At 40.0% G+C, this 23,599-nt stretch overlaps 1 protein-coding gene across 3 annotated transcripts in view; it reads right to left on the bottom strand.

Moving 5' to 3' along the window:
• The window catches only part of Vps35 (Vacuolar protein sorting 35), a 126,237-nt gene that overhangs the window by 55,528 nt on the left and 47,110 nt on the right, over window positions 1-23,599 (bottom strand). For all 3 annotated transcript variants that reach the window (XM_071696160.1, XM_071696159.1, XM_071696158.1), the window contains exons 7-9: window positions 21,047-21,130; window positions 4,226-4,432; window positions 3,307-3,455 (exon numbers count right to left, since the gene is read on the bottom strand). In XM_071696160.1, coding sequence (XP_071552261.1) covers window positions 3,307-3,455; window positions 4,226-4,432; window positions 21,047-21,130 — 440 coding nt within the window. The remainder of the gene's footprint in view (window positions 1-3,306; window positions 3,456-4,225; window positions 4,433-21,046; window positions 21,131-23,599) is intronic.

Below are 23,599 nucleotides of genomic sequence, written 5' to 3'. Positions count from 1 at the left end.
GGCAAGTATGAAGTCTCTTATGGATGAGAGAGCTTGGGAAGTGAGTCAGTTGTTGTTCGCTGATGATACAGCGCTGGAGGCTGATTCATGTGAGAAACTGCAGAAGCTGGTGACTGAGTTTGGTAAAGTGTGTGAAAGAAGAAAGTTAAGAGTAAATGTGAATAAGAGCAAGGTTATTAGGTACAGTAGGGTTGAGGGTCAAGTCAATTGGGAGGTGAGTTTGAATGGAGAAAAACTGGAGGAAGTGAAGTGTTTTAGATATTTGGGAGTGGATCTGGCAGCGGATGGAACCATGGAAGCGGAAGTGGATCATAGGGTGGGGGAGGGGGCGAAAATTCTGGGAGCCTTGAAGAATGTGTGGAAGTCGAGAACATTATCTCGGAAAGCAAAAATGGGTATGTTTGAAGGAATAGTGGTTCCAACAATGTTGTATGGTTGCGAGGCGTGGACTATGGATAGAGTTGTGCGCAGGAGGATGGATGTGCTGGAAATGAGATGTTTGAGGACAATGTGTGGTGTGAGGTGGTTTGATCGAGTAAGTAACGTAAGGGTAAGAGAGATGTGTGGAAATAAAAAGAGCGTGGTTGAGAGAGCAGAAGAGGGTGTTTTGAAATAGTTTGGTCACATGGAGAGAATGAGTGAGGAAAGATTGACCAAGAGGATATATGTGTCGGAGGTGGAGGGAACGAGGAGAAGAGGGAGACCAAATTGGAGGTGGAAAGATGGAGTGAAAAAGATTTTGTGTGATCGGGGCCTGAACATGCAGGAGGGTGAAAGGAGGGCAAGGAATAGAGTGAATTGGAGCGATGTGGTATACCGGGGTTGACGTGCTGTCAGTGGATTGAATCAAGGCATGTGAAGCGTCTGGGGTAAACAATGGAATGCTGTGTAGGTATGTATATTTGCGTGTGTGGACGTATGTATATACATGTGTATGGGGGTGGGTTGGGCCATTTCTTTCGTCTGTTTCCTTGCGCTACCTCGCAAACGCGGGAGACAGCGACAAAGCAAAAAAAAAAAAAAAAAAAAAAATCAAAATAAAATAAAGTACCATAAAGAAGGAAAAAATGCAAAAGATAATGTAATACTATTCAAAAGACATGGATCAATACTGAGATGGGTAATCTTTCAGCAGCCCTTCAGTAGCTTAAAGATGCCAATTAACATTATATTTGAACATTTCTATGCTTGCTATACACGAAAAAATGCATACTTCCATATTTCATTTATATTCATTATACTTAATCACTGTTTCCAGGGGATAGGGAAGAAAGCATACTTCCCAAGCATTCCTCATGTGTTGTACAAGGTGACCAAAGGGGATGGGAGCAGGGGGCTGGAAACACTCCCCTCCTTGTATTTTAACTTTCTAAAAGGGGAAACAGAAGAAGGAGTCACGCGGGGAGTGCTCATCCTCCTCGAAGGCTCAGTTGGGGTGTCTAAATGCGTGTGGATGTAACCAAGATGATAAAAAAGGAGGGATAGGTAGTATGTTTGAGGAAAGGAACCTGGATGTTTTGGCTCTGAGTGAAACGAAACTCTGGGGTAAAGGGGAAGAGTGGTTTGGGAATGTCTTGGGAGTAAATTCAGGGGTTAGTGAGAGGCCAAGAGCAAGGGAAGGAGTAGCACTACTTCTGAAACAGGAGTGATGAGTATGTGATAAGAGTGTAAGAAAGTAAACTCTAGATTGATATGGGTAAAACTGGAAGTGGATAGAGATAGATGGGTGATTATTGGTGCATATGCACCAAGGCATGAGAAGAAAGATCATGAGAGGCAAGTGTTTTGGGAGCAGCTGAGTTAGTGTGTTAGTAGTTTTGATGCACGAGACCGGGTTATAGTGATGAGTGATTTGAATGCAAAGGTGAGTAATGTGGCAGTTGAGGGAATAATTGGTGTACATGGGGTGTTCAGTGTTGTAAATGGAAATGGTGAAGAGCTTCTATATTTATGTGCTGAAAAAGGACTGGTGATTGGGAATACCTGGTTTAAAATGAGAGATATATATATAAGTATACATATGTAAGGAGAGATGGCCAGGGAGCATTAATGGATTACGTGTGGGAGACCAAATTGGAGGTGGAAGGATGGAGTGAATAAGATTTTGAGCGATTGGGGCCTGAACATGCAGGAGGGTGAAAGGTGTGAAAGGAATAGAGTGAATTGGAATGATGTGGTATACTGGAGTCAACGTGCTGTCAATAGACTGAACCAGGGCATGTGAAGTGTCTTGGGGAAAACACTATTCATTCAAACATACCCATTTTTGCTCTAAGAGATAATGTTCTCACCTTCCACACATTCTTCAACACTCCCAGAACCTTCGCCCCCTCCCCCACCTTGTGACTCACTTCTGCTTCCATGGTTCCATCCACTGCTACATCCACTCCCAGATATCTAAAACACTTCACTTCCTCCAGTTTTTCTCCATTCAAACTTACCTCCCAATTAACTTGCCCCTCAACCCTATTGAACCTAATAACCTTGCTCTTATTCACATTTACTCTTAGCTTTCTTCTACACAGTTTACCAGACTCAGTCACCAACTTCTGAAGATTCTCACCCGAATATGCCACCAGCGTTGTATCATAAGTGAACAGCTGACTCACTTCCCAAGCCCTCTCATCCACAACAGACTGCATACTTGCCCCCCTCCCCAAAACTCTTGCATTCATCTCCCTAACCACACCATCCATAAACAAATTAAACAGCCATGGGGACCTTACACATCCCTGCCACAGACCAACATTCACTGGGAACCAATCACTTTCCTCTCTTCATACTCAGACACATGCCTCACATCCTTGGTAAGAACTTTTCACTGCTTCTAGCAACTTACCTCCCATCCCATATACTCTTACTACCTTCCACAAAGCATCTCTATCAACTCAATCAAATGCCTTCTCCAGATCCATAAATGCTACATACAAATCCATCTGTTTTTCTAAGTATTTCTCATATACATTCTTCAAAGCAAACACCTGATCCACACATCTTCTACCACTTCTGAAACCACACTGCTCTTCCCCAAATACCAATGCTAAATACCAACAACATAATTTGAAGGTGCATCTCCATCTAGACTAACCGCAAAACAGTCACAGTTTTCAGACAATCTATACATTACCTAGCAACTGAAAAGGAATTAAGTTTAAATATCGTTCCCATACTTCTACCACAAGTGTTATCCATAAAAAACCATGTAGTTCATGGAAATGACATAAAATGTACAATGAGACTAAAAGCATGCTGTCTGCAAGTTATTACTAATCCTATCAATTACAAAGATGACCAATGATTACTTACTTGTCTATATTCAATTTCTGGAAAACCTCCAGTGTATTCTGTAACACCTTATCCACATAATCTATTTCATCTGGATAACATTTTTGGGCTAAATTAACTAGTGACACCTGTAGGCTTACAGTGTCCTCCATGGGCATATCTGGTCGTGACTGGAATTAGCATATAAATATTATCCTTTTATGAAGAAAAAGTATGAAAATATTTTTATGTAAAACATACATGGAGGGCTCACTACACTGATCTATGGAAGAAATAAATGAATCAATTAATGTCGTTAGTTATAAAAGAGCTTAACCCTTGGAGAGGCAGTGCTTGTGGCATGTTATTTGGCATATCATGTCAGCTTTCATAGAGACCTGTGAAAAAATACTACTAACTGAAACTGCAAACAATATGCATAAATATTAGTGATGTGATGGATATTTCCTTGAATAAAAATATGTGATCATTTTTGCTACCTTCTATATATAGGTAAGGGGATACCAAAGTTATAATTCTACCCAAAGTCTATGTCCACATCTTGTACCTCTACTAAAACACAGGAGTGTGTCAGTGAGAATGGTGACTATAGTTCAAGAAGATCTTCCTGATAATATACTATCAAAAGGTGAAAAGACAAAGTACAGGCATGACAAAATATCTTATAAATCATATGCCAAACTATGCAGTTGATGGCTACTAACTACCTATTCTCCTCCAAATCCAGGTGTTTGATCAAAACCACTAAACAAAACAATTTCTTGCTGAGGTAGTTCAGCTGATTACAAAAGAGGTTATGTGGACTTCAAAATTTTTCTTACATTATAAAAGGTAAATCTTGAAGAAAAACAGATACAAGCAAAAGCAAATGCTATAGTTGACTGAACATACTTCTAAAAATTATGACAACCCAATAGTTTCCTTAGCATACTGTACGCACCTTGATAACTTGTGAGACTTGTTCTGAAAAGATCTCGAATAGCTTGATATCATCAGGGATGCCAGTTCCATCTTCACGATGAGCAAAGTTAGCCAGACGATCAATTAAAGAAATGATAATATTCTTTACATTGACTTCAGAGTGGAGCTCAGCACAGGCTTTAAGGAATGCACTTAAGGTTTGAAGGTGAAACTCATCTGGGAACACCTGTTTTTGGAGAAAAAACGTAAAGCAAGTTGGGAAAGAAAAAACAGTGAAAAGGTTTAATGATTTTTAGGAAAACTAAAAATGCAAAAAGATGGAAATACTAGGGATGTTAATATGTGTCAAAGAAAAGAAGTACAAGTTGAACCTCTTTAATCCAGTAACATTAGGAACTACCCATTACCGGAATAGAGAAAAAGTCGGGAAAACAGAAACTGACCCTTAAGGGAACCCCTATGTAAATGCATACTCGACTCCAAATCTTGCCAGCTCATTCCACATACATCAAAGGTGGAAAGAAGCTTAAAACAGGAAATAATACAACCATTAATGCTTCCAAACAAGGTTTTTATTGTTACATCAGATTACATCAGAAGTACCCACAGATGAAGACTCCGCAATATCTTGGGACAAGGGTTTTTTGTGGCATACGACGCTAATACAGGGCAGATTCATCAGCATTATACACTTGTTCTGGGGTTAAGTTTTCTGCTGCCACTAACTGTGCAAATTCATCCACAAACTTTGTCGCAGCTTTGTGATGAGTAGTTAATGTAACAAACAGCCATAGGTTGGTAGCTGGCTTTGGTCAACTCTTTTTACTATTGCTGTTTTATCATCATCAAGGCAGCCAACCCTTGAAGGGGTCGGGTTTCACAGTGTCAGTCTCAGTTAGGCAGCACAGCTCATACACTCTCTCGCCCTGTACATATAGCTGTTGGTTGTCTAATAGAGAACTGGAGATTATATCGATTCTTTTAATATGATCTTTCACAACAAGCTTCCGTGTCAGCACTACACTTTTCAGCACACACACACTAAGTACTGAAATTCCATGTCTCTACTAAAACTTGTGTAACCATCCTTGCAATTATTCACAGTCATAGTCTAGCTTAAGTTCTCTATGAAAAACTTTGGACTCGATAAGCAACTCCCCAGAAATGCTTAAACCTTCATGATGTGGGAGCTTAAACTACTCTATAAGTGCACCATCTAATTCTGTATTCCTGGCACCTTCCAAAGTTTTCCAAAATTTTTAACTTTTCTGGCTTTCAATTTCAGCAAAAAACTGAATATATGAAATTAACAGGACTGTGGTTTCAGAAGTGGTAGAGGATGTGTGGATCAGGTGTTTGCTTTAAAGAATGTATGTGAGAAGTACTTAGAAAAGCAAAAGCATTTATGGATCTGGAGAAGAAATATGATAGAGTTGACAGAGATGCTCTGTGGAAGGTATTAAGAATATATGGTGTGGGAGGCAAGTTGTTAGAAGCAGTGAAAAGTTTTTATCGAGGATGTAAGGCATGAGTACGTGTAGGAAGAGAGGAAAGTGATTGGTTCTCAGTGAATGTTGGTTTGTGGTAGGGGTGTGTGATGTCTCCATGGTTGTTTAATTAGTTTATGGATGGGGTTGTTAGGGAGGTGAATGCAAGAGTTCTGGAAAGAGGGGCAAGTATGCAGTCTGTTGTGGATGAGAGAGCTTGGGCAGTGAGTCAGTTGTTGTTTGCTGATGATACAGTGCTGGTGGCTGATTCGTGTGAGAAACTGCAGAAGCTGGTAACTGAGTTTGGTAAAGTAGGTGAAAGAAGAAAGCTGAGAGTAAATGTGAATAACAGCAAGGTTATTAGGTACAGTAGGGTTGAGGGACAAGTCAATTGGGAGGTAAGTTTGAATGGAGAAAAACTGGAGGAAGTGAAGTGTTTTAGTTATCTGGGAGTGGATTTGGCAGCGGATGGAACCATGGAAGCGGAAGTGAATCATAGGGTGAAGGAGGGAGCAAAAGTTCTGGAAGCATTGAAGAATGTGTGAAAGTCGAGAACATTATCTCGGAAAGCAAAAATGGGTATGTTTGAAGGAATAGTGGTCTATACGGTCTATTTCTAATAATTTTGTGCATGAAACAAAGTTTGTGTAACACTGAACCATCAGAAAGCTAAGGTGTCAGAACATCAGCCGCCCATGTGGACAACCTGTGGTTGTATGGCTTCACCTTCATTCCTGACTCTGAATTTATATTCACACATAAGTACTTAATAGTCAAAAATTATGAAATACAATGAAAAAATAATGTGCTTAGGATAACTAAGAAGCAGATTAGCATCAGCAGAATACCTGTATCAGCTGTTAAACAATAACAACAAACAACTGCAGGCTTTCATTTTCCACCTATGATGCTGTGTTTCTATTAAAAGATTATGGTACAATATTTTAATCATGAGGTTTCATTTGAGATATAAAAATAGGCCTTTTATGATAATTACAGGTAGCTGTAAATGTAATAAAAATTATCTGAGAAAAATTTCAACGCAATAATGTTGCTGGTCAATGTACGCTCAAACATGGCATTTTAGGTGGAGATGAAATTCAGATTTCGCATAAAAATAATTTTTGCACTTACCAAAAAAACCTGATCTCTTCTTACAAAAGAGGATAAATGCAGCAACAAATAAGAGAACTACATATGGCCTGAGAAACTTGAGAGGGAGGGTACATCACTGATGACATCACCATGAGAAGGAACATCAGAACAAGTTAAGGGATTAGGAAGTGGGTTCTCTAAGGATGAGGAAGCATTCTGCAGGATGGCTTTTTCAAATGTTTTCTCCCGAGTCATTTGCCTCATTAACAATGATTTTTGTCTTAAAAGTCTCTCTCTGATTTTATAAACCGACATGATTTCTTGTTCTGTTATGAATGCATGCGGCTCTTGTCCTTTAATAAGTCCATCGCACATTTTCACCATGTAGTCTGTAAGCACTTTTTCTGCAGAGTTAACAAAGTCATAATCATCTCTATTATCATGATCATCTTGATTCAGAACCATTTCAGCTATTTCACTATCATTCATGAATGAACAACTGGAGCCTCATTCCCAATGTTAAAAACTTATCTGATATCTACTTCTTCCAACTTACTGATGGACTCTGGAAATTTTTTTCTCACTCAGCATACGGAATCCTTCAAAACCACCATCTTGTTCATCACCACCAATGAACATAGTTGTTTGACAGAGGTTGTGCCAGGCATGTACAATTGTTTCTTCAGTCACTGTGGTCCAAGCATTGGCAGCAGCATATATGGCATCCTTCATGCTAAACATCATGTTGCTGATTTTTTCGGATTTTGCAGCATTTGGATTTTCGGATCAAGGATGCCTAACCTGTACATATTAAAGTACTAATATTATCATGACTTTTGCAAATTCCTAGCCCTGGCCATGAGTCGAGACAACTGAGGCAAAGGCACAAATTTTCTTTGCAAACAACATTTTAACCTAAACTCTTTTGATGCGATGGTTCCATCACTACATTTTCTCCCCTACAAACCTTAGGTTCACAGGTCACATTCTCTTCTTGCCAATAAGATATGTTTCCCTTCCCACAAGTGGTCTACCGATTCCTCTATAAACTCTGGCAATTTTCCATGTAGACAGGTGCTTCCAATTGGCAATGACAGCAGCCCGCCAAAAGGTTCCTCTCTTTCTCAGGGTAAAATATGGAGAGTATAACATCATGATGTGCTCCTTGTGCTGTACATTCTATCCTGTACAACAAACATATAGTACACTAAATTTGTAAAATTCTGTAGTTTCTTGATGATTTATTGCATTTGCTTACAAATGACACCCATCCCTTTAGCACCTTGACTCCTTCAGACATAAATTTACACAAGGCAAATGGCTCTTCTAAACATTAATATATATGCAGTGAGTTTCACTATTTCATGGTTGCTTGCTGGGCATGGGTGGTTATTGAGTTGGCAGTGTATGATAATTTCTCCCCATAATCAGTCACACTCTTACCATGCCAATGACAGGACATTCTTGTGAGTTTTTCATGAAGGAAACTAAGTGACCTTTGGCTAGATTCAGAGAACCAGTCAAATGATCCTGATTTACTTGACAGTGATAATCTGTTCTTGGATGAAAGGAAGTGATTTTATGGATAATGACTCTTCCAGCATTAAAAGTTGACCTGGATGAAGCAGGAGAAGGTGTTTCTAGCACAAGTGGTGAGATGCCAGCGCAAACCTGACCTTGACAACACTGCATATGACTGGAGCAGCTGGTAATTTTTCAAACTTTCATGATTTTGTTGATGTGAAAAAAAATATTAATGAATCACACCGATTACAACAAGCATAGATACAGTATATACATAGGAAGCACTTGACAGGCATCCAATGACCAGGGAGGTATATCACCAGCACTACCCACCTGGGTATCGGGAGGATTAGTGGCCGCTGCATAATGAGCCAGCACTCTAGTGGCTGTATAGTTGCACTCCTCTGACTGAAGTAACTGTATTTTCTTTCTGCCTCAACTACATATGTACTTCTGACATTCTGTCCACAAACATACAATCTCTTCTTGTCATACATACCATTTGACAACACTCAACTAAAAAAGCTCATTATTCTTAACTATGGTGAACACCATGTGTTAGCCAAGCCTTTTGGCAAGATAGCAGGAGCAATAGATACAAGCAGTAGTAAAGAAATTTAGACAGGAGCATGAGCTAGAAACATCAGGTAGAAGTAGTCAGCTCAAACTTTAAGCAGGAGCATCAGTTACAAGTAGTCAGTAGGATCATCATATGAGAACATCTGCAAACACTGTGCTAGAATTGCCCTATGCCAATAGTCTTTTTAAGTTGAGGCACTAAAGTCACCAGAGAGAGATATACAGATACATGATATAAAATGAAATATAAATAATCATATCAAATTTTTTGGCGCAGGTAAAGTAAATAATAAAGCATGAAGAATGGCAATTCACTCAGTACTCAAGCCCCACTCCTGAACATTTTGGGCATTGCACTGACCATGCTAAAAAGAATTCTACTCATTATCAAAGTGATAGAAACAGACAAAATATATTTCTTAGGTGAATTCTTCATAGATACATGAGTGTCTTTGAAAATGTAGTTGAAATGACAACCCCCTCCCCCTGCATGTGCGCAAGGTAGCGCTAGGAAAAGACAACAAAGGCCACATTCGTTCACACTCAGTCTCTAGCTGTCATGTATAATGCACCGAAACCACAGCTCCCTTTCCACATCCAGGCCAAACAAAACTTCCCATGGTTTACCCCAGACGCTTTACATGCCCTGGTTCAATCCACTGACAGCACGTTGACCCCAGAACACCCAAATCCTTCCAATTCACCCTATTCATTTCACCCTCCTGCATGTTCAGGCCCTGATCACTCAAAATCTTTTTCACTCCATCTTTCCACCTCCAATTTGGTCTCCCACTTCTCCTCGTTCCCTCCACCTCCGACACATATATCCTCTTGGTCAATCTTTCCTCACTCATTCTCTCCATTTGACCAAATCATTTCAAAACACCCTCCTCTGCTCTCTCAACCACACTCTTTTTATTACCACACATATCTCTTACCCTTTCATTTCTTACTCGATCAAACCACCTCACACCACGTATTGTCCTCAAACATCTCATTTCCAGTAGACCCACCCTCCTCCGCACAACTCTATCTGTAGCCCATGCCTTGCAACCATATATCATTGTTGGAACCACTATTCCTTCAAACATATCAATTTTTACTTTCCAAGATAATGTTCTCGACTTCCACACATTTTTCAACGCTCCCAGAATTTTCACCCCCTCGAACACCCTATGATTCACTTCTACTTCCATGGTTCAATCCACTGCCAAATCCACTCCAAGATATTTAAAACACTTCGCAGCCTCCAGTTTTTCTCCATTCAAACTCACTTTCCAATTAACTTGTCCCTCAACCCTACTGTACCTAATAACCTTGCTCTTATTCACATTTACTCTCAGCTTTCTTCTTTCACACACTTTACCAAACTCAGTCACCAACTTCAGCAGTTTTTCACCCGAATCAGCCACCAGCGCTGTATCATCAGCGAACAACAACTGACTCACTTCCCAAGCTCTCTCATCCACAACAGATTGCATACTTGCCCCTTTTTCCAAAACTCTTGCATTCACCTCCCTAACAACCCCATCCATAAACATATCAAACAACCATGGAGACATCACGCACCCCTGACGCAAACCAACATTCACTGAGAATCAATTACTTTCCTCTCTTCCTACTTGTACACATGTCTTTCATACTCGATAAAAACTTTTCACTGCTTCTAACAACTTGCCTCCCACACCATATATTCTTAATACCTTCCACTGAGCATCTCTATCAACTCTATCATATGCCTTCTCCAGATCCATAAATGATACATACAAATCCATTTGCTTTTCTAAGTATTTCTCACATACATTCTTCAAAGCAAACACCTGATCCACACATCCTCTACCACTTCTAAAACCACACTGCTCTTCCCCAATCTGATGCTCTGTACATGCCTTCACCCTCTCAATCAATACCCTCCCATATAATTTCCCAGGAATACTCAACAAACTTATACCTCTGTAATTTGAGCACTCACTTTTACCCCCTTTGCCTTTGTACAATGGCACTATGCAAGCATTCTGCCAATCCTCAGGCACCTCATCATGAGTCATACATACATCAAATAACCTTACCAACCAGTCAACAATACAGTCACCCCCTTTTTTAATAAATTCCACTGAAATACCATCCAAATCTACTGCATTGCCAGATTTCATCTTCCGCAAAGCTTTTACTACATCTTCTCTGTTTACCAAATAATTCTCCCTAACCCTCTCACTTTGCACACCACCTCAACCAAAATACCCTATATCTGCAAGTCTATAATCAAACACATTCAACAAACCTTCAAAATACTCACTGCATCTCCTTCTCACATCACCGCTACTTGTTATCACCTCCCCATTAGCCCACTTCACTAATGTTCCAATTTTTCAAATATTCAAAAAATATCTTATTTTATTATACTTTGTCACTGTCTCCTGCGTCAGCAAGGTAGCACAAGGAAACAGACGAAAGAATGGCCAAACCCACCCACATACACATGTATACACATACACGTCCACACACGCACATATACATACCTATACATCTCAACATATACATATATATACACACACAAACATATACATATATACACATGTACATAATTCATACTGTCTGCCCTTATTCATTCCCATCGCCACCCCGCCACACATATAATAACAACCCCCTCCCCCAGCATGTGCGCGAGGTAGCGCTAGGAAAAGACAACAAAGGCCACATTCGTTCACACTCAGTCTCTAGCTGTCATGTATAATGCACCGAAACCACAGCTCCCTTTCAACATCCAGGCCCCACAAAGCTTTCCATGGTTTACCACAGACGCTTCACATGCCCTGGTTCAATCCACTGACAGCACGTCGACCCCAGTATACCACATTGTTCCACTTCACTCTATTCCTTGCACGCCCTTCACCCTCCTGCATGTTCAGGCACCGATCATTCAAAATCTTTTTCACTCCATCTTTCCACCTTCAGTTTGGTCTACCACTTCTCATTCCCTCCACCTCTGACACATGTATCCTCTTGGTCAATCTTTCCTCACTCATTCTCTCCATGTGACCAAACCATTTCAAAACACCCTCTTCTGCTCTCTCAACCACACTCTTTTTATTACCACACATCTCTCTTACCCTTTCATTACTTAATCAAACCACCTCACACCACATATTGTCCTGAACCATCTCATATCCAGCATATCCACCCTCCTCCACACAACTCTATCTATAGCCCACACCTCACAACCATATATCAATGTTGGAACCACTATTCCTTCAAACATACCCATTTTTGCTTTCCAAGATAACGTTCTCGACTTCTACACATTCTTCAACACCTTCCATGGTTCCATCCGCTGCCAAATCCACTCCTAGATATCTAAAACACTTCACTTCCTCCACTTTTTCTCCATTCAAACTTACCTCCCAATTGACTTTTCCCTCAACCATACTGTACCAAATAACCTTGCTCTTATTCACATTTACTCTCAGCTTTCTTCTTTCAGACACTTTACCAAACTCAGTCACAAGCATCTGAGAAAAAAGGAGAGATAGGTAGTATGTTTGAGGAAAGGAACCTACATGTTTTGGCTCTGAGTTAAACGAAGCTCAAGGGTAAAGGGGAAGAGTGGTTTGGGAATGCCTTGGGAGTAAAGTCAAGGGTTAGTGAGAGGACATGAGCAAGGGAAGGAGTAACACTACTCCTGAAACAGGAGTTGTGGGAGTATGTGATAGAGTGTAAGAAAGTAAATTCTACATTGATATGGGTAAAACTGAGAGTGGATGGAGAGAGATGGATGATTATTAGTGCATATGCACCTGGGCATGAGAAGAAAGATCATGAGAGGCAAGTGTTTTGGGAGCAGCTAAATGAGTGTGTTAGTGGTTTTGATGCACAAGACCGGGTTATAGTGATGGGTGATTTGAATGCAAAGGTGAGTAATGTGGCAGTTGAGGGAATAATTGGTATACATGGGGTGTTCAGTGTTGTAAATGGAAATGGTGAAGAGCTTGTAGATTTATGTGCTGAAAAAGGACTGGTGATTGGGAATACCTGGTTTAAAAATCTAGATATACATAAGTATACGCATGTAAGTAGGAGAGATGGCCAGAGAGCGTTATTGGATTTGATTACGTGTCAATTGATAGGCATGTGAAAGAGAGACTTTTGGATGTTAATGTGCTAAGAGGTGCAACTGGAGGGATGTCTGATCATTATCTTGTGGAGGCGAAGGTGAAGATTTGTAGGGATTTTCAGAAAAGAAGAGAGAATGTTGGGGTAAAGAGAGTGGTGACAGTACGTGAGCTTGGGAAGGAGACTTGTGTGGGGAAGTACCAGGAGAGACTAAGTACAGAATGGAAAAAGGTGAGAACAAAGGAGGTAAGGGGAGTGGGGGAGGAATGGGATGTATTTAGGGAAGCAGTGATGGCTTGCACAAAAGATGCTTGTGGCATGAGAAGTGTGGGAGGTGGGTTGATTAGAAAGGGTAGTGAGTGGTGGGATGAAGAAGTCAGATTATTAGTGAAAGAGAAGAGAGAGGCATTTTGACGATTTTTGCAGGGAAAAAATGCAAATGAGTGGGAGATGTATAAAAGAAAGAGGCAGGAGGTCAAGAGAAAGGTGCAAGAGGTGAAAAAGGGGGCAAATGAGAGTTGGGGTGAGAGAGTATCTTTGAATTTTAGGGAGAATAAAAAGATGTTTTGGAAGGAGGTATATAAAGTGCGTAAGACAAGAGAGCAAATGGGAACTTCAATAAAGGGGGCTAATGGGGAGGGGATAACAAGTAGTGGTGATGTGAGAAGGAGATGGAGTGAGTATTTTGAAGGTTTGTTGAATGTGTTTGATGATAGAGTGGCAGATATAGGGTGTTTTGGTCGAGGTGGCGTGCAAAGTGAGAGGGTTAAGGAAAATGATTTGGTAAACAGAGAAGAGGTAGTAAAAGCTTTGCGGAAGATGAAAGCCGGCAAGGCAGCAGGTTTGGATAGTATTGCACTTCTCAGTGGAATTTATTAAAAAAGGGGGTGACTGTATTGCTGACTGGTTGGTAAGGTTATTTAATGTATGTATGATTCATGGTGAGGTGCCTGAGGATTGGTGGAATGCTTGCATAGTGCCATTATACAAAGGCAAAGGGGATAAGAGTGAGCGCTCAAATTACAGAGGTATAGGTTTGTTGAGTATTCCTGGGAAATTATATGGAAGGGTATTGATTGAGAGGGTGAAGGCATGTACAGAGCATCAGATTGGGGAAGAGCAGTGTGGTTTCAGAAGTGGTAGAGGATGTGTGGATCAGGTGTTTGCTTTGAAGAATGTATGAGAGAAATACTTAGAAAAGCAAATGGATTTGTATGTAGCATTTATGGATCTAGAGAAGGCATATGATAGACTTGATAGAGATGCTCTGTGGAAGGTATTAGGAATATATGGTGTGGGAGGAAAGTTGTTAGAAGCAGTGAAAAGTTTTTATCGAGGATGTAAGGCATGTGTACGTGTAGGAAGAGAGGAAAGTGATTGGTTCTCAGTGAATGTTGGTTTGCGGCAGGGGTGCATCATGTCTCCATGGTTGTTTAATTTGTTTATGGATGGGGTTGTTAGGGAGGTGAATGCAAGAGTTTTGGAAAGAGGGGCAAGTATACAGTCTGTTGTGGATGAGAGCTTGGGAAGTGAGTCAGTTGTTGTTCGCTGATGATACAGCGCTGGTGGCTGATTCATGTGAGAAACTGCAGAAGCTGGTGACTGACTTTGGTAAAGTGTGTGAAAAAAGAAAGTTAAGAGTAAATGTGAATAAGAGCAAGGTTATTAGGTACAAGAGGGTTGAGGGTCAAGTCAATTGGGAGGTGAGTTTGAATGGAGAAAAACTGGAGGAAGTGAAGTGTTTTAGATATCTGGGAGTGGATCTGGCAGCGGATGGAACCATGGAAGCGGAAGTGGATCATAGGGTGGGGGAGGGGGCGAAAATTCTGGGAGCCTTGAAGAATGTGTGGAAGTCGAGAACATTATCTCGGAAAGCAAAAATGGGTATGTTTGAAGGAATAGTGGTTCCAACAATGTTGTATGGTTGCGAGGCGTGGGCTATGGATAGAGTTGTGCGCAGGAGGATGGATGTGCTGGAAATGAGATGTTTGAGGACAATGTGTGGTGTGAGGTGGTTTGATCGAGTAAGTAACGTAAGGGTAAGAGAGATGTGTGGAAATAAAAAGAGCGTGGTTGAGAGAGCAGAAGAGGGTGTTTTGAAATGGTTTGGGCACATGGAGAGAATGAGTGAGGAAAGATTGACCAAGAGGATATATGTGTCGGAGGTGGAGGGAACGAGAAGAGGGAGACCAAATTGGAGGTGGAAAGATGGAGTGAAAAAGATTTTGTGTGATCGGGGCCTGAACATGCAGGAGGGTGAAAGGAGGGCAAGGAATAGAGTGAATTGGAGCGATGTGGTATACCGGGGTTGACGTGCTGTCAGTGGATTGAATCAAGGCATGTGAAGCGTCTGGGGTAAACCATGGAAAGCTGTGTAGGTATGTATATTTGCGTGTGTGGACGTAAGTATATACATGTGTATGGGGGTGGGTTGGGCCATTTCTTTCGTCTGTTTCCTTGCGCTACCTCGCAAACACGGGAGACAGCGAAAAAAAAAAAAATATATATACACACACAGACATATACATATATACACATGTACATAATTCATACTGTCTGCGCTTATTCATTCCCACTTGCCACCCCGCCACACATGAAATGACAACCCCCTCCCCCCACATGTGCACAAGGTAGCTTTATCACATTTGAAAAGCATAAAATTTAGCTGCCAGGGACAGAATCCTCAAGTATTTTGCATGTCAGCAGACTAATAAAAAAGCTCAAAATAATAATTTCATATTCTTCCAGCAAATTCACACTTTTGTACTCAAATCTTATGATGCACCAATAGAGTTAAAATACATATTTAGGAAAACTGGTCAATTATCCTGAGAAGTCTACTGTCTTGCAAAAAACCCAACATATAGAATACTGCCTTCTTCACGATGAATGCTGCAAATTTTGGGGTATCTAAATAAGTGATGTTTGTAAAACAACACTTTCTTTTCTAAGGGGGGAAAGAATACTGGGCTAATTATACTAAACTAACCCAGCCAAATAATGTTATCCTGCAGCAAGTGCAGTTACTACAGGAAGAACTGCTTTATCTGGAATATTTATCAAATTTACTGTTAATTACAGCAATACTTAATGTATGAGTTACTTATGGACATCATATTAATAATTTTGTATATCTACAGTGTATTTTCTTCTTTTTCATTCAATTTTTTATATACTTTTCAGAATCCTGTTCATTATAACTTAATACTTAATATATATATATATATATATATATATATATATATATATATATATATTATCCCTGGGGATAGGGGATTAAGAATACTTCCCACGTATTCCCTGCGTGTCGTAGAAGGCGACTAAAAGGGGAGGGAGCGGGGGGCTGGAAATCCTCCCCTCTCATAATTTTTTTTTAATTTTCCAAAAGAAGGAACAGAGAAGGGGGCCAGGTGAGGATATTCCCTCAAAGGCCCAGTTCTCTGTTCTTAACGCTACCTCGCTAACGCGGGAAATGGCGAATAGTTTGAAAGAAAGAAAGAAAAGATTATTATTATTATTATTATTATTATTATTATTATTATTATTATTATCATTATTATACCTAGTCACTGTCTCCCATGTTACCAAGGTAGCGCAAGGAAACAGATGAAAGAATGACCCAACCCACCCACATACACATGTATATACATACACGCCCACAGACGCACATATACATACTTATACATTTCAACATATACATAAACAGACATATACATATATACTTTCTTTTCTTTCTTTTAAACTATTCGCCATTTCCCGCGTTAGCGAGGTAGCGTTAGGAACAGAGGACTAGGGCCTTAGAGGGAATATCCTCACCTGGCCCCCTCTGTTCCTTCTTTTGGAAAATTAAAAAAAAAACGAGAGGGGAGGATTTCCAGCCCCCCGCTCCCTCCCCTTTTAGTCGCCTTCTACGACACGCAGGGAATACGTGGGAAGTATTCTTAATCCCCTATCCCCAGGGATAATACATATATACACATGTACATATTCATGCTTGCTGCATTCATTCATTCCTGCCACCACCCTGCCACACATGAAATGGCACCCCTTTCCCCCCCCTCACTAGAAGAAGACAACAAAGGCCACATTCGTTCACACTGTCTCTAGCTTCATGTGTAATGCACTGAAACCACAGGTACCTTTCCACATCCAGCCCCACAGAACTTTCCATGGTTTACCCCAGATGCTTCACATGCCCTGGTTCAATCCAATGACAGCACATCGACCCTGGTATACCACAAGCTCCAATTCACTCTCTTCCTTGCACACCTTTCACCCTCCTGCATGTTCAAGCCCCGATCGCTCAAAATCTTTTTCACTCCATCCTTCCACCTCCAATTTGGTCTCTCACTTCTCATTCCCTCCACCACTGATACATATGTCCTCTTTGTCAATCTTTCCTAACTCATTCTCTCCATGTGACCAAACCATTTCAATGCATCCTCTTCTGTTCTCTCAACCACACTCTTATTACCACACATCTCTTACCCTTTCATTACTTACTTGATCAAACCACCTCACACCACATACTGTCCCCAAACATTTAATTTTCAACACATCCGCCCTCCTCCGCACAACCCTATCTATAGCCCATGCCTCACAACCATTGTTGGAACCACTATTCCTTCAAACATACCCATTTTTGCTCTCTGAGATAACATTTTCGCCTTCCACAAATCTTCAACACTCCCAGAGCCTTTGCCCCCTCCTCCACCCTGTAACTCACTTCCACTTCCATGCTTCCGTCCACTGCTAAATCCAATCCCAGATATCTAAAACATTTCACTACCTCCTGTTTTTCTCCATTCAAACTTACCTCTCAATTTACTTGTCCCTCAACCCTACTGAATCTAATAATCTTGCTCTTATTCACATCTACTCTCAGCTTTCTTCTTTCACACACTTTATCAAACTCAGTCACCAGCTTCTGCAGTTTCTCACATGAATCAGCCACCAGCACGGTGTCATCAGCAAACAACAACTGACTCACTTCCCAAGTCCTCTCATCCACAACAGGCTGCATATACTTACCCCTCTCTCCAAAACTCTTGCATTCACCTCCCTAACAACCCAATCCATAAACAAATTAAACAACCATACAGACATCACACACCCCTGCTGCAAACCAACATTCAGAGGAACCAATCACTTTCCTCTCTTCCTACCCGTACACATGCCTCACATCCTTGACAAAAACTTTTCACGGCTTCTTACCTCCCACACCATAAACTCTCAATACTTTCTACAAAGCATCTCTATCAACTCTATCATATGCCTTCTCCAGATCCATAAATGATACATACAAATCCATCTGTTTTTCTAAGTACTTCTCACGTATATTCTTCGAAGCAAACATCTGATCCACACATCCTCCACCACTTCTGAAACCACACTGCTCTTCCCCAATCTGATGCTCTGTGCATGCCTTCACCCTCTCAATCAATACCCTCCCATATAATTTCCCAGGAATACTCATCAAATTATACCTCTGTAATTTGAACACTCACCTTCATCTCCTTTGCCTTTGTACAATGGCACTATGCATACATTCTGCCAATCCTCAGGCACTTCACCATGAACCATACATACAATGAATATCCTTACCAACCAGTCAACGACACAGTCACCCCCTTTTTTAATAAATTCCACTGGAATACCATCCAAACCCACCGCCTAGCCGGCTTTCATCTTCTGCAAAGCTTTCACAACCTCTTCTCTGTTTATCAAACCATTCTCCCTCAACCTCTCACTTCACACACCACCTAGACCAAAACACCCTATATCTGCCACTCTATCATCAAACACATTCAACAAATCATATTCTTATACATTAAATTCTAATCATATTATATAACATTATACCTTATTACTCTACTACTTGTATCTGCTAACAAAATAAAGAAAAAATATTTCCTATTTTCAATTCCTGTACCTTCCTTTTAACCTCCTGCTACTTTCTCTCATATCTCTCCCAATCATTTGCACCCCTTCCATGTAAGCACTGCCCATCACCTGTCTTTTCTCTTTCATTAGCAACTTTACTTCTTTATCCCACCACTCACTACCCTTTCTAATCTGTCCATCTCCCATCTTATGTACGCCACTGAATCTTACATATCCTATCTGAATTAATGAAAAATATGGCTAATATCCTAAATTAAAAACCCAATTTCTTAATAACAGATCTTTCACATCAATCAAATGCTGTCTAAATGTGGGAGTTTTCCGGCTTTGTACATTCTCAATCTTCTAACAAATGTATACAGGAACTGGTGTAGCTAAGCTAGTTGACGGAAATAAGTCAGGTATTTCCAACTCCACATCATCTAATTATACGTTTAAGGCATCACATTCAGATTTCATCAGCATTCTCAAACTCAGTCCCAATCTCAGATGTTGCCAAATTGGATTCAATTTCTGCATTAGTTGCATCACTCGTATTCTTGCTACTCATGATTGCCATGGGAAAAACAAAATATTTTGTAAATCATAATCATGAACAAAAAACACTTTAACAGCTTATTCTATAACCTTTGGCCTATATCAGAACGAACGGTAAAATGCAGCAATACAATTACACAGTAGCTAATAGCAAGTTAATACTTGATATTACATAAAGTCTTTTTTTCATACTATTCGCCGTTTCCCAAATTAGTGAGGCAGCGTTAAGAACAGAGGAGTGAACCTTTGAGGAAATATCCTCACTTGGCCCCTTTCTCTATTCCTTCTTTTGGAAAATTAAAAACGAGAGAGGAGAATTTCCAGCCCCCCCCCCCCCTTCCCAATATATAAAATGTTCTTATGAATATCACTTGTAAGTCACCTTCGAATAATCATCCAAACTCAAACATTATACAAGTATACTCTGAATGAAGAAACCAGAGTGCAAAACTGTAAACACTTAAATAAATAGGCATGTCAAGAACTATTACAAAATATTAGACATATAATAATACTATATCAAAGGTCTGGGACTTTAATACTGCAAATATCATTAGATATAACAAGTTATTTGCTAACAAATCAATAAAATCAACCTCTAAACACAGCATAGAGAGATCACCTCAACGTGTAGACAATCAGCTGGAGTCTGTATACAAACACTAAATGTGGTGTTACTCAAAAATGGCAGCACACTCTGAGATGTGGTGGGATTCTCAAGTCTGTAAAGGCTATATATGTTTGCTCCAGTAGAGGGAAAAATTCTTCTGAAGACATCCAGTCTACACACAATTCATGAGAATTCTCCACTACTGGGTAAATTAGTCCCTTGCAGCCAGTGGGTCAGTGACATAATCACTGTGGTGGACTCTAACTGGATGAAGGTGAGCCTGATAAAAACGAGCTTCTGGCATCACAAGAAAGTGGTTAGCTAATGATGGGGAAAGTTAACACTACCCCATCAATAATACATGATGTTAAATGGTCCTATCTTATTCCTCACAAGATAAACTGGCAGAGAAAAATTATTTTTCATGCATTTCCAACTTATCTTTTATGCATTATACAGTCATATCTTTCAACATAATTCTTCTCCTTTTAAATGCTGACTGTATCACCACATGACAACATTCACACGGCTTTACTTCTTACTGCAGAAATACATGACCTGTCTAACGGAAAAACTAACAAGTATACAGCACTGAAGTCCAGTGTCTTATCCTTAAATACTCTTAACATGAAAAAGTCTAAGTAACTGGAAATCACTGTATTTGTACAGCTAAAATGTTAATGCAAGAAAAGTTCCATTGATAGTGATGAGGATGCAATGGAGAGTTAACAGTACAGTTGTGAAGTTTAAAGAGAGAGGGAACCGTGATAATATCAAGAATAAAAGACAGTAAACTTCTATAAGGGTGGAAATAGAATGAAAACACGAAAATAGATAATGTTTAACTCCAAATGTGTGTGGATACAGGGAATAAAAAAAATGAGTGCATTAGATGAAACATTTATGACTTGAAATTCATAATTAACTACCATGTTTACGATTCACATAACAGCATATCAAATATGGGTAAAGGGATTAAACTATCTTTGCTTACCTGAATGATGCATTCCATCAAATACTCCTGAGAAAGTGGATCTCGGCAACTAACTGCCTGCTCTAATATTCCCGGAAGAACCATCTGAAATTTCACAACTGTATAACAACATATCAAAAAATTAAGTTATACAGATTTGAAAACAGTTCTGTAGCTAATGCAAACAAGATTTAAGGAATCAAGAATAATATTTTCTATAGAATAGAATAATATTTTCTATAATGCATGACAGTTAAGAGGAAAATTTTCTATAATGCATTACAGTTAGAGAATGGATGTTAGTGGATGTGGGCCTTCCTTCATCTGTTCCTGGCACCATTTTACTGATGCGGAAAATGCCAATCAAATATACAAAAAAAAAAAATCATTGAAAAACCTGAACAGCAATACACCTAGGCCTTGACTTGTAATGACACAATGTTCCTAGTCAACCTATCACATGTTGAAATGTCCTAAGTCAAGCAACTAAAACCCATATCATAATTAAGGAGGATTATTCCAGAACAAATAGCCTTGAATACAGCCTTGACTACAGAGGAAATGGTAAGAATGAGAACAGTCAAATGAAAAAAGTCAAAAAGCAATGGAGTTTCAAGATGTGCATTGGAAAAGATATATACAGCACTCCAGCCAGCTCATACTTGCAAGGTATGCAAGAGAGCAAGAAACAAGCATACCGAAATAAAAAAGGAGGACTGGAGACACTTTGAAAACAATATTGTGTACAAGGCAGGAAAAAAATAAAAAATTATTCCATATATTCATCAGGATTCAGTTGTCAGTGAAAGAGCAGTTAACCATGCAGAGGATTTCAGAAGTGAAAATTAAGGAGGAGGATGTAAGGATATATGAAAATCTGAGTAATAAGTTCAAAAGTGATTTCATAATGGAAGACACTATAGTCCTAACACCAGTGAGATGAACTGGGTAGAAGGTTTCAGAAAACATGAGCATCTAAAAAAGATATCAAAAGAATACTAAAAGGTATTAAACCACACAAGCTCATTGTTCTGATGAAATTTTAGCATATATGCACAAGAGGGTGTGTTGAAATGGCTTGGACATATGGAGAGAATGAGCAAGGAAAGAATAAATGTGTTAGATGTGGAGGGAACAAGAAGCGAGAAACCAAATTGAAGGTGAAAGGATGGAGTGAAAAAGATTTTGAGTGATCGGGGCCTGAACACACAGGAAGGTGAGAGGCGTGCAAGAAAGAGTGAATTGGAACGATGTGGTATACCAGCGTCAAAGTGCTGTCAATGGACTAAACCAGGGCATATGAAACGTCTGGGGTAAACCATGGAAAGGTCTATGGGGCCGGGATGTGAGTAGGGAGCTGTGGTTTCGGTACATTACACATGATAGCTAGAGACTGTGAAAACGAATGTGGCCTTTTTTTATCTGTTTTCCTGACACTATCTCGCTAAAGCAGGGACTGGCAATGCTGTTTCCTGTGGGGCAAGGTAACACAAGGAATGGATGAAGGCAAGCAAGTAGTGGTGAAGTGAGAAGGAGATGGAGTGAGTATTTAGAAGGTTTGTTGAATGTGCTTGATGATAGAGTGGCAAATATACAGTGTTTTGGTCGATAGGTTCAGGGAGAATGGTTAGGTAAACAGAGAAGAGTTACTGATGAAGATGAAAGCTGGCGGGTTTGGATGGAACTGCAGTGGAATTCATGAAAAAAGGGGGTGACAGTGTTGTTGATTGGTTGGTAAAGATATTCAATGTATGTATGGTTCATGGTGAACTGCCTGAGGATTGGCAGAATGCGTGCATAGTGCCATTGTACAAAGACAAAGGGATAAAGGTGAGTGTTCAAATTACATAGGTATAAGTTTGTTGCATGGAATGCGTGGGAAGTGTTCTTTCTCCCCTATCCCGAGGGGGTGACAGTGGTGTTGACTGGTTGGTAAAGATATTCAATGTATGTATGGTTCATGGTGAAGTGCCTGAGGATTGGCGGAATGCATGCATAGTGCCACTGTACAAAGACAAAAGGATAAAGGTGAGTGTTAAAATTACAGAGGTATAAGTTTGTTGCATGGAATGGGTGGGAAGTGTTCTTTCTTTTTTTTTTTTCCTTTTTTTCTTTTTTTTTTTCAAAAGAAGGAACAGAGGGGGCCAGGTGAGGATATTCCAAAAAAGGCCCAGTCCTCTGTTCTTAACGCTACCTCGCTATCGCGGCAAATGGCGAATAGTTTGAAAAAAATATATATATATATATATATATATATATATATATATAAGGTTTGCGGCAGGGGTGTGTGATGTCTCCATGGTTGTTTAATTTGTTTATGGATGGGGTTGTTAGGGAGGTGAATGCAAGAGTTTTGGAAAGAGGGGCAAGTATGAAGTCTGTTGGGGATGAGAGAGCTTGGGAAGTGAGTCAGTTGTTGTTCGCTGATGATACAGCGCTGGTGGCTGATTCATGTGAGAAACTGAAGAAGCTGGTGACTGAGTTTAGTAAAGTATGTGAAAGAAGAAAGTTAAGAGTAAATGTGAATAAGAGCAAGGTTATTAGGTACAGTAGGGTTGAATAGGGTACCTCGCA

The sequence above is a fragment of the Panulirus ornatus genome, chromosome 59 (assembly GCF_036320965.1).
Source record: "Panulirus ornatus isolate Po-2019 chromosome 59, ASM3632096v1, whole genome shotgun sequence".
Classification (NCBI taxonomy): domain Eukaryota; kingdom Metazoa; phylum Arthropoda; class Malacostraca; order Decapoda; family Palinuridae; genus Panulirus; species Panulirus ornatus.
This window is presented reverse-complemented; position numbering and strand designations above follow the sequence as displayed.